Source organism: Camarhynchus parvulus, chromosome 4A (assembly GCF_901933205.1).
Source record: "Camarhynchus parvulus chromosome 4A, STF_HiC, whole genome shotgun sequence".
Lineage (NCBI taxonomy): Eukaryota > Metazoa > Chordata > Aves > Passeriformes > Thraupidae > Camarhynchus > Camarhynchus parvulus.
The window spans coordinates 9,611,566-9,623,965 of record NC_044600.1 but is presented as its reverse complement, the minus strand read 5'-3'; the positions used below and the strand labels follow the sequence as shown (position 1 = coordinate 9,623,965).

At 36.2% G+C, this 12,400-nt stretch overlaps 1 protein-coding gene across 3 annotated transcripts in view; it reads left to right on the top strand.

Moving 5' to 3' along the window:
• THOC2 (THO complex 2) overlaps positions 1 to 12,400 on the top strand; it is a 49,777-nt gene that overhangs the window by 3,116 nt on the left and 34,261 nt on the right. For all 3 annotated transcript variants that reach the window (XR_004061441.1, XM_030967313.1, XM_030967312.1), the window contains exons 2-9: positions 2,955 to 3,010; positions 4,216 to 4,307; positions 5,452 to 5,503; positions 7,565 to 7,635; positions 8,309 to 8,430; positions 9,179 to 9,312; positions 10,201 to 10,367; positions 11,073 to 11,165. Coding sequence is in view for 2 of the 3 variants with exons in the window: in XM_030967313.1 (XP_030823173.1) it covers positions 2,955 to 3,010; positions 4,216 to 4,307; positions 5,452 to 5,503; positions 7,565 to 7,635; positions 8,309 to 8,430; positions 9,179 to 9,312; positions 10,201 to 10,367; positions 11,073 to 11,165 (787 nt within the window). In the remaining variant the exon portion in view is untranslated. The remainder of the gene's footprint in view (positions 1 to 2,954; positions 3,011 to 4,215; positions 4,308 to 5,451; positions 5,504 to 7,564; positions 7,636 to 8,308; positions 8,431 to 9,178; positions 9,313 to 10,200; positions 10,368 to 11,072; positions 11,166 to 12,400) is intronic.

Sequence of the window (12,400 nt, the reverse complement as noted above, 5' to 3'; positions counted from 1 at the left end):
TAAGCCTCAAGATAAACTGAAGAATTTAACATTCTGTGAATGTGAAATGTTGAGACTCGATCTTTCAGGCACTTCCAGCTTGTTTGTTACTTTAACCCAAGACTGTAACATTGCTCATGCAAGTGAGGGGATGAGAATCATGGATTTTTCAGGCACTTCCAGTTTGTTTGTTACTTTAACCCAGCTCTGTAACATTGCTCATGCAGGTGAGGGGATGAGAATCATCAAGGGAGTTTGGTGTAGTTGTGCCATCCTGACTGCAAAGTGCAATTGTTTGTACTTTATCTCAACTAAAGAACTACCGGCATCAGTTAAGTTATGCATATACTTAAATGCTGGCAGGCACATGCACTTTGTGATAATTACTGCTTTAATCCCTGTGTGGGAGTGGAATGGAGGTTATAGGACATGGTGTATGAGTTGGGAGGTCTCAGTTCTGCTGCTGTCTCTGCCATGCAGACTTGTTCACACTGCTTCAGAATGTGTGTTCTCAGCAAATCTATCCCATCATAGTCCAAAATAAATTTAATTTTGAAACTGTGGTTTTCAAAAGTGATTGTGTGTTATTTTAAAAATATTTTTGACAGTTTTACTTTCAGATGAAGAGATGTAGGTTTTAGTAGAGCAGAGAAGGTTTCCATCCTAAGCTTGCAGCAGTGAGCTACCAGGTTAGAGTAATAAGTCAAATGAAAACTTACCAGATTGTGTCTGGTGAAGGTGCAGCTGTTTTGATTTTAATTTCATGCGCTCAGCTGAGACTAGATGAACTAATCTCTCAGTTTGTTGTTACTGGAAAGGGGGGTTTCTGCCTTGTCTTCAGTCACCAGAGAGCCTCTGTGGCCTCCTGGTAAGTGCTTCAACTTGCAGAAGTGGCTGAAGACTTGGGTTTTGACCAGTTTTCTGCCAGGTTTGTCAGTTGCACTGATGTAACTGATGGGAGGGCTAAAACTGCTGCTGACAAGGGAGGAAGTGTTCGTGAATGTGTCCCATTTCTGCAGTAACAAGCCATTAAATCAGTGCAGCTGTACTGCCTGGCAGCACCTACAGGAAAGGTGGTCTTGCTTTGAGAGAATGCCTCTAGAAAAGAATAGAATCATAAAAAGAAATACTTCTGCCTTTTTTTTTTTTCCTCCAGTTCAATAATTCAGGGGGTTCTAATTGCAGATATTAAGCATGTTGTTTTGCAGATCATCTTAGACTTTTTTACTGTATTGATCAAACAGATTTGTGTCTTAAAGTAATGTGGTGTTGTTAATACTATTTTAATACTGCTGGAAAGGGAATGGGAAGCGCTTGAAACTCTGATTTTTGTATTAAGATGTAGTTAAAAGAACTCATCAGTCCAAGCAGACAGGGTTGTTGCTCTTGTAACCTGGTTAAGGATACCATCTTAGGACATAGGGGCCAAAGTGTCTATCTCAGAAAATTTTTTTTGGCATCTGATTTCAATTTACTGTTATTTGTATAGAGAATTTAGAAATGAATGCTTATAGGGTACCTTCTTTATGAAGAAGTAATTAACATTTAAGAAAATTGGTTTTTATTGAGTTGATACACTCTTTGGGGACAGCTAGGGGAAAAAATCTATTCTTTTAAAAAATTGTTTACTTACCATTAATGAAAAGTAAAGTACCTATTCCCCTGTTTTGCTGTCTCTATTCTGGTTATTTTCAAATATATTGCATTCTCTCCAATAGTTTTTAGGACGTTTTAGCCATACCTTTCCTTTTTGCTGAGGTTCTATGTTTCTGCTGATTTTTACGTGTGAAAATCCCTAGTTTCCAGTTGTCTGAAGGGTGTGTATACCTTCTATTTGCTAATTATAATCCTTTGATTGCTGGAACAGCTGTTTAGTCTTGCTAGTGAAGTGGTAATCTATATAGGATGCAAATAGAATGAGTAATGGATTGCTACAGAACTATTTTTTACTGTTATTTTTCATGATGAGCCTCTGTAACAATTGCACATAACTGCCTTATTTGAGACAGCTTAAAATGGCTCCCACAGCAAACTGTAGTCTTGCCATCTTATGTAGGACTGAGACATAGCTCTGATACCCTCCTCAGTTTCTGCACATGAAAGATACTTTGAAAAATATGTGAACTTTTGGTTGAAAATGTGCAAATGTGACAAAAATTCTTGAAATATTCCCTGGTGTCTGTTATGATAAAGATAAATAACTACCTATATTAAATACTGTCACTTTTAAATAGGAAACCCCTTTTGAAACCTCTTGCTGGGGTGACAGTAGTGGTAGAGAAGAGGGAAGATCCTTGTATCTTGGAAACACATCCATTTCCAAGCTGTCAGTGTAGTGAGGAAGCTTGCTCTTGAAGCATTTCTTTTCTAACACAGAGAACTATTAATTTCTCTCATGGCACAGTCTGCACAGTACTTGGAGTGCTTTGTGCATATGGCTGTTTGGTTGGGGGAGCCCTGGCAGCAGCCAGTCACAATGCAACATGACAGGTTTCTGCTTCCTAGAGTGGGTTTTTTAGGGACTAGCATAAAGAAGAATTATGTCTTATTCTTGGTGAAACAGTGCATGAGGAAATCATGCACATATTTTAATGTTAAAAGTTTTTTACAGGCAGGAGTTTGAAAACTACCATAGTTATAGTAATTCTGTGAGAAGGATTTCCTCATTGGGTAATGACAGAAGGTTATTGCTAGGACTTCCATGCTTGCACATTGCCTCATGTTCTTACTTTTCTCAATGAGGTATAATGTTAGGAAGAATATTTATATGTGTATGAGATCTGTTGGGAATCTTGTGTTTCTTTGCTGTAAGTTCTCTGAATTAGGGTTTACTGTGAAGAAATTCTAATGTCATCATCCATTTAAACTGCCCAAATCTAAAGCTGTTTTTGCCAGAGCATCAGCGAAAAAAGAACCCTAAAACATTTGTATCCTAATGTCTAATGATTGTTCTTAAAAAATTTGTTTTATTTTAGTGTGCAGCTGTGTCGTGCTCTCAGTGAAAACAAAAATCATGATGTGGGTTTCAGAGGTAAGTTGTGTGGTTTATTTGTTTGTTTTAGTTAAATAGAAAACAAGCCTGGAAACAATTGATTATGGTACTTTTGCATGTATGTGCTTGTAATGTTCATGTAGGGTGACCATGAGTGGGTGTTGAAGGTGAATGCTACAAATACAAACATCCACTACCAGGACTGCTTTCAGACATCCAGGGGTTTTTTTTGTAGTGGGTCATGGCAGCATTGCCCAGTGTTTGCTCTGTGCTGTGGAAAATGGAATTCCGTTTTGCAAGCTCAACATAAAACTAGATTTTATTTTAAAAGTTAAATGTATGAACCCTAAGTGTGCAAGTGTGAAATTATCCTATCTGTGTTAAAAATAAATTGTTTTAATTCACCCACAGTGGTCTGTAGTCACCACATTACTGACTGCATGATTGAAGGCATTAAGGTCTGTGTAACTTGTTATTGAATATAGTTTATTGAGCAAACCATGTGATGAAAGTACAAGGTGAAAACATGGGATTTGTTTTTATTCATATAGTAAAAACACAACATTTTTGTGTATTATTTAAGGTAACCTTACAGGTTTCTCACAGCTGATTTTGCAACCACCATGTTTACAGTGCAAGGTTTTCTCAACTGGAATACCTCTGTTTAGGGCTTCAGCTTATTGCAAGCATTTTTAGGGTTACATTCTTGAGTTATAGGAGACTTTCCTTAGAAAAATGAAGAAATAATCCTTATCAAGCATTTTTTCTCCAATTAAATTTTACTTTCTCCTAGAGAAATGGTTGTTGAGAGCGTATCTGTGAGGAGACATGACTAGGAACGTACTGTAATGTGTTCTATGTGTGTATAATATGATAATATTATAATATGTGTGTATAATATGATATTGATGTGAATTAAAAGGTAAAGGTGTCTTTGTTAAAGTCACTTATCAAGACTCAGGTTACTCTGTGCAGGATGGTAATTTTTCTTCGTATTTTACTGTTATTCCATGGACTCTGCAGACAAAGTGGTTCGTCACTCACTTTATGCGTGTGTGAAAACTTAGATTTTGATGATCAATTTTAATCTATTAGCAATAATAAAGTAATCCCCTTTATTGGTAAGGGAAGCCTATCTCCTTTACTTGTCTGTTGTCTGATGTCTGCAGCATTACTGTAAACATTGCTTTAACAGACAAAGGATTAGCTAATATGTTCCTTCGTCATCTCTTGTCTTTCAACAGATATTCAGCAGGCTTTGTATGAGCTTGCTTACCACGTTGTCAGAGGAAACTTAAAGCATGATCAAGCTTCTAATGTTCTTGGTGATGTCATAGTAAGTATATATTTGTAACAATTGCGTATTTACTAAAATCTTTCTTATAAAAGCCCGGGTGACATCCAAGCAGGAAAATGTTAAAGAGATTTTTCTTTGACATGTCTAAAAGTCATTCTTACCAAATTCTTCATTTGTGTACACTTGATATATATGTAGACTGGCAGGGTTTCATTTTTTACCTCTAATTTCATGGTGAGGAATAGATGTTTCAGCATAAATTAAAAGTTAAGTCACTTAAAGGGCACATGAGGACTGAAGTTGTTAATGAATAAGTTGTTAATAAATGCTAGAAATAAAAATCACTTGCTCATGCAGCACATCTGTGATGCCACCTTCTGGTTTTTATAACACTGTGACAATGTTCCATTTTATTGTTGGGATGTCCAAGTTCTGTGATGGCCCTTGAAATAATGCATTAGACTTACTTTTGTTTGAAAAAGATTTTTCTTAAAATGCTTTGAACAAGTGGAGAAAATAAGGAAGAGAGTAATTTCCTCTAAACTTCCAAGCTTACCAAATACCAGTTTCTTAAGATAGTCAACTAGGAAAAATACGTTAAAAATATTTTAGAAATAGTTTCTTAATTTTGCTAAGTTGCTGTTTTGATGTGTATGGAACATTAAGGAAAAATGTGTTGCAATAATCTAGTGTAACCTTTTTGGGTTTTTTGAACTTGAGCATTGGTGTTGAGGGAAGGCAAGGCTGCAGGGCACCTTGCTGTTGGGGTGACATAAGAAATGTTGGATCTTTGGTTGCTGTAGCAAATCATAATTTGTTTGGTGCCTGAGAGACTGCAGGTCACTTTCTGGGCTCCTGCTCCTCACACAGGAATAAAGAGCCTTGGGCCAAGGAGGTGGAGGGACTAACGAGGAGGTTTTGTCCCTGGTCACAAAATACACTTAAATTACATGTCAAGGTTACAGGGTTTCACTACATATCAATAATTAGTACAGCACTTACATTAGATATTAGTCAGTAATTAAACATCTGAATTATTAATACGAATTCTTAATAATAGAAATACTATGCATTACTAATTGATCTGAACTTTATGATGAAACATTATTTTATATAATGCAAACATTTTCTAAGCTTGCATACTGGAATTTCTATGTTCATTAAATGGGATCTTGTTTCCTAGGAATTCCGAGAAGACATGCCTTCTATCCTAGCTGATGTATTCTGCATATTAGGTAAGTTGGGTTCCCTTCCTTTCAGCATTGCACAAATTTGGAGAAATTAATGTTTTCTGTATCTGCTTGTTGACTTTTTCAGGAAATTTCATAAAATCTGTAAAGCATGATTTCTCCTTACAAAGCATGTGTTGATTCTTCCTCAGTGTATCTGTATTCACTTGTTAATGTCTTTTCATTCTGCTTTGTTCTGTTATAGTTTCCAGAAGTTTGCCTGTTAAAGGCAGTGAAAGTTGATCTGCCAAGAATAGTTAAAGGAGCTAGCTTGTAAGAATGTTGGATGTTAGCTAATGGCATCAGTGACTTAGTGTTGTTATCATTCTTAAATATTTTTAATAGAAGTTGACTTGCTGGTAGGTAGATCTTTCTCCTCAGAATGTGTTCTGTAAATATTTTTGTCTGTACAGTCAGTGTTAGTGAAATGGAGCTAATTGTCCAGAAATCCAAGGGTGAATGGCATTGAGTCATTATCTGGCAGCTGAGCAGGCTTTAGAGGTTGCATGTCTTATTCTGGTGATAACTTCTGGATTTTTATGTTGTAGTATTGATCCGAAGCCGTTGCTCTCAAGTCTTCCAGCTTTAACTGCCTGCCATTTCTGTCTTGCTCCATGTCTGTGTTTTTCAACAAATTTCAGAAAATTCTTTTGCTGGTCTGCTCATCACAGATCCTGTGTGTTGTGTGTGTTGAAGGCGTGAGGCATCTTCTGTGCTGTGCTTGCCTGTGAAGAGAGGCGCCTCATTAAGTTTGCGTGTGCAGCCTTGGTTTTGTACATCCGAATGATAAATTTTGACTTCTAGTCATACTGTTTCATTCTGTGTTCTTGGATCATCATTTTGTAATAACTAGTTTTCATAATGCAGTATTACACTGATGTCCTTTTCTTTTTTAATCTGCATTAGAAGACTTGAATTAGCTGCTTCTTGAACTGCCTGAATAACTGAAAGTAGTGTATCTGTCTGCCTTTTTCTATTTATTTTTCTTTTCCCTCTTTCCTTTAAATTAGTGTGTAGCCAAATGCCATGCTTTCACTAGCAGCAGAGAATAGTGTGGCTAAAGAGCTGGCTTTCAAACTTTGGGACAAAGGACATTTGACAATTTCTTCCTTGCTTCTAACCCCATTTCTACTCTAATCAGTATTTGCTATTATCAGGATTTTTTCCCCAATTGTATGTGTTTCAATATATGAGAATTTTGGTTTGTCCACTCATCCACATACACTGGAAAAATTTTTTAGTGCAGCTTGTTCTTTGGCTGAGAGTCTTGGCTGCTGAGGTCCAGGCTGATCTGGCTGGTCTGTTGCCTCCACTTCTACCCTGCTACAGTCACTGGTTTTCAGTCTCTGTAGGGCCTTCTTTCTGACGTATGTTGCTGATGTTTTCTCTGTGGCTATGTGTGGTGGGTTTTTTGTTGGTTTGTTTATTGTAAGGCCTGTCTTGCATTCTGTTATGGAGTTTTCTACTCCTTTTGCATCTCCTTACTTCCTGCAATGATGTGCTTTTTTAAAACTGCTTTAGAAGGTTTGCTTCCCTGGCCAGTGTTCTGTGGCCTGTCCTCCCACAGGAGTGAATTGCTTTCAGTAGTTGACAATACAGAAGACATTAATGGCAATAGAGAACCACAGCTGGTAAGAGACTGCAGACAGACAGTAAATGGTAGTTCTCTGAAGCCACAGGGAAAAAGATGAGAACATTACCTTAAGGCCAGGGTCATGCAGCTCTCTTCACTCGTTCATATTTCTGATTTTGTGCTTACTATTGATCTTTAATGCTTGCCATAAGCATTATTGCAACAAAGAGAATGACAAGAGAAATTACTGCAGTATTCATCTGGTTTCCATTTTACCTTTTCATGAGACTTGTGGATGTGTGAGAATTGTCATCAGAATATTATGTGAATCCCATGGGGGATGAGTGAGTGGGAAGTGGCAAGAACTGCCGTGCTATCAATAAGTTCCTTTGCCTTGTGTTATCATTAGTATTTATCAGAATAGTTACTAAAAGAAGAAACTCTCAAAATTTCACAAGTAAAAATTGCTTTTCTCCCCCCATCTTCTTTTGTAGATATTGAAACAAGTTGTTTAGAAGAAAAAAATAAGAGGGATCATTTTACACAACTGGTACTAGCCTGTTTGGTAAGTTATACCTGGAAAAATTGCATGTGAAAATTTGACAAGTAAAATAAGAGTGTTGAAGCTTGATTTTATTTTTCTCCAGAAAAGACTGTAAGAGTGTTTTCCAAATGCCTAAATAATTTAAAAATTGTTCTCCAAAGTGTTGGGATAGAAGAGTATAGTACAGCTCCCTCTTGAGCTCTTTAAAGAGTTTTGAGAGAACTTAAATTTTTCTACCTGCAAGTTTACTAGAAATTTTTCTTCTGAAGTATGCCTTGAATTGCACTTCTTTATGTAACCTCCTCTTGTGTTTAGAAGTAGCGTTCCTAAATGCATGGAATAAGCTTGATTTGTAGGAAAGTTCAGAATATGAAAACAAGACTTCTTAAAAAATAAAGAATATGCTTTGTAAATATGCAGTTCTTGGTAGTAATGTTCCTGGATGCTATGCAATGTAACCAGCAATTAGACTCTATGGCTTGTTACTTCAGGGTGTTCTTGTATATAAAATCTTCTACTGTAAAATTCCAGTTTCAGTTAATAGTGTGTCAGCTTTGTCTGCTTCTGTGTTTGAAGCAAAATGCAAGCTTTTTTCTGTTGTAGTCAGAAAGCACATGTAGCATAAAGTAATAATTGTGTGGTTTCTAGGTCTTTGTAATTGACAGATTTGGTGTGTGTTTTTGGTGTTTTTTAGTATCTTGTATCTGACACTGTCCTAAAGGAGCGTTTAGATCCAGAGACACTGGAGTCATTGGGACTCATCAAGCAGTCTCAACAGTTCAATCAAAAATCTGTTAAAATAAAGACAAAACTATTGTAAGTCTTGGGGCAAGGGTTGTCTGGGGAGTGGGTGGGGAGGGGCAATGATGATTAGTCTGGTAACAATGTTTTCCACCAAGTGCTCAGTTTTCTTTGGGAATATGTTTTGTTGCACTGTAACTTGCCATTGACAAAAGAACTTTGTTTGCCCTTAGTTTTCAAACTCTTGAGAAGTACAAAATCTTTCTCATGTTATTTATGGCTTTTGCTACAGAGATTCCGTATACACAGATTAATATTTATTTGTGATATGTGAATTTACAAAGTATAACTGAATTAATTATTGCTCTTGCATCAGTTAAGAATAGGTTTTGTTTTCATAACTAGGCAAACATAGTTACTTTAGTTTTGGCAACACAGGTTATGTTTTTTTGGTATATGTTTGGTTTCTGTCTCTGCAACCAATGTTTGTGTCAAAGAGCATCACATGAAACAAGATTAGATTCTTAAGCATGGACTGCCACAGAGCAGTTCTCCAGAGTAGTGTGTAGAACAAGTGTGTTAAGTGTAAGTCTAATCTTTTTAATTGTCTGCATTTGAAATAAGAGCTGAATTTGTTTGAAGAATACATGCTACCTTACAGGTATTCATATACTGCATTTAATAGTTTTTGCAACAGCTCAGGTTAATAACAAGTCTTAAAAATGTGTTCAAAATTAGCATTTTGTATAACAAATTGCTAAGAGCATAAGTAAGCTTCACTGGATGCATGTTACACAACAGTATTTAATTTCTTTATTTGCAGTTATAAGCAACAGAAGTTTAATTTGCTAAGAGAAGAGAATGAAGGTTATGCAAAGCTTATTGCAGAATTGGGTCAAGACTTATCTGGAAATATCACTAGTGATTTAATCCTTGAAAATATCAAATCTTTAATAGGTAAGGAATTTATTGAAAGAATATGAGCATTGGTTTTCCTATATGATCTTATGACTACAGAAAGTAGATCAGCTTGGATATAATTATGGTATCTTGAAATTCCTGTTTCTGTGGAAAAATTCATTTGGGAATGTTGTGTAGGTATACTTTACTTAAATACTGAATTTATGGTGTAGCCTTAGATGTGCATGCTGTGATTTTAACATCTTTTGAAGATATGCTTGTCAGGCAGATTGGAGCATAACGAAGTAATGTTTTTTGCTATTGAATGAGTGATTCCTTTTGAATAAAGAATTCTTTACAATACATTGATGTTTGTACCAGTGCCTGTCTCGTATGGTGCCAGTGTAGTAATGAGCAAAGGCTGTGCTGCCATTTTATAAAAAAAATGCTTGCTCCCCTTTTGATAAATAAGCTTTTCTCTTCTCTGCTGCCAATAATGCTGAATTGATAGGGCAGGACCACCAGGAGGTTCAGGGTCTAGCTCAAACCAGAACAGCTTTTGGGCTGTAAAATAATTACTAGCTGGCTGATTTGTGTGACTGAATGAATGTGTGGTAGCACAAGAGAGAAGCAGCAGCCCATGCCTTTTGCTGGCCCTGTGGTGTTGGTGAGGTCCGGTTTTTAACTCCTAAATGTTCCCTTTAAATTGTTAATTTCTACTTTTGCTGTAATCTGGAAATCCTGTTTAGTATTTTTGTGTAGTTCAGTATTTGACAAATCAAAATTATCTGTGCTGTATTTATAGATGCTCCAGATTATTTTTCTACTGATAAATCAGGTTCAAATTTAACTGCAAAGAATTCATTTTGAAAGTTAATGCATTTGTGTTATAGAACCACAGTGAAGATGAAAATTAAGCTTTTCTGCTCTGTTCTTCTCCACTAGGATGTTTCAATCTTGATCCTAACAGAGTTTTGGATATCATCCTAGAAGTCTATGAGTGCAGGCCTGAGTATGATGATTTCTTTGTACCACTGATAGAATCTTACATGTACATGTGTGAACCTCAAACTCTATGCCATATCCTTGGGTTCAAATTCAAATTTTATCAGGTAATGTATTTCCACTATTAATTCTGGGGTTTTGTGGGTGGTGGTTGAACTGCAGTCAGTAATAACAGATTTCCTGCAGTTGTGTTTTTTTTTTTTGTTTTGTTTTGTTTTTTCTTTGGTTTTATTGTTGTTTGTTTGATTTGGGGGGGTTGTTGGTTTTTTTTTTTTGCACATAGGAATTAGTTTTTAAGTTGTTAAATTCTGGTATTAAAAGCAATCATTTCATTATTTGAGTGGGAGTCTCTTACCATATTTTACAGGAGAATGCTTAATGTTCTCTTAAAAGAGCTGAAAACAATCTTGATACCTTCCACTTGAACTTGTAGAGTTATGTAAGGACAGGCATGAACAAAGGGATTGTACATTATAAACAGGACTTATCCCCAGGAGTGAGGAGCATGTTTGCAGGAGAGTCATGGTTAATATTTGATAAAATACTCAGGTTTTTTTTTTTTAAATGCATAGCTAGGAATTGCATACAAGAACCATAGGGTGTGATGGTAAAGGTTTTGTTTCTGAAAATACTGAATGTGTATTACTGTAAAGTCTAGTGACTTGGAAGTGGTAGCTGTTAAGTAACTTGGTAACAAGGAGAACTGTGGGTTAATATGTTTCATCTGAACAGAAATTGAGTGGTTTCTGTTTTATAGTCTTCTGCTGTGGTCTGATTACTTTTTTCTTAAATTTTGACGTTGCCCATTTTAGGATCCAAGTGGTGAGACCCCTTCCTCCTTATACAGAGTTGCTGCTGTCCTTTTGCAACATAATCTCATAGACTTGGAAGATCTTTATGTTCATGTGAGTAACAGTACTACTCTGCTAGATGCCAAAGCTAAGGACATTTTAAAAAAAAGAAAATCAGAGACTTCATCCTATTTCTAATTTGTCAAGTTCATGATGTTCTGTGTAATACCTGTAGGTGTACAATATTTAGTGACTCTTAAAATTTTCAGTGCTTTCTTTATGCCGCATATTCAAATAAGCACACATTGAAGTATAAATGCTGATAAACTTTATTTGAATTATCTGTGTAACATCCTCCAGATTTTCTACCTTCTGGCAGGGTAGGAAGTTGGAGGTAAATGCCTAAGTAACCTTCCTTAAGAATTAGACCCATCAAGTTCTACTTTACAAGATCAGTTTTTGAGAAAAGTGCTAAGACAATCAGCTCCAAACACTGTTTTAGTTTAATACTAGGGTTATTTTTTTTAAAATGCTTGCAGATTCCTGAATAGGCCTCTCATTCTCTACAAGAATTCTGACCATTTGTTAGGTTGAAGGAAGGAAATGAACTTAGGTGTTCAGATAAAATCAGAGACTTATTCTTTTATAAACCAACATTCCAGTTTGATGAATAGTTAACAGAATGTTATAGTTATCAAATTAATTTTACATTATACAAGAATTTTTAATTTCAAAACATCCATGGATAGTCTTAAGAAATTTAAGATTCAACTCTTCCACTGAGATCAAGGAGTTATAGTTACATCTGTGGAAGGTTTGGAATGTTGTCCTGCCATGAATTTGTGTGGCATTTCCTAGCCTTAGTCACAATCTGATCAATATTGAGTTGCCAATAACTGTCCCTGGCTTCATAGGAGTATTTTGGCTGAAAATATGTTGGGTGGAGCAAGAGTAGGAGTGCATGTCTCAGATAATTAGTGTGGAGTGAGGAATGTGTGGTGATAAAGCTTGTTTTTAAGAGAATGTTTGTAAGCTTACAAAACATGCTCAGACTTGGGGTTACAGTTGCCTGTGCAATCTCAGCTCAGACTTGTGCAGGTATGGGCATGTTTTATTGCAGTCTCAGGCTCGAGGGTCCCTGCAGTCATTTGCACTGTTCACCTGCATGGTGGTGATTCTCAGTCTCATTCCAGGATCTCTCTGCCAGTCTCTGTCTCTGCATGTTTGAGATGGTGTATTTTTTAAAATATCTTTTCAGTTCAGGCTTAATTTAACTTGCTATGAAAGTTTCTATCAAATAATTAGCATGTAGGTGTTGTGTCTGGAGGGGTGTTCATTGTGTGGCTCCC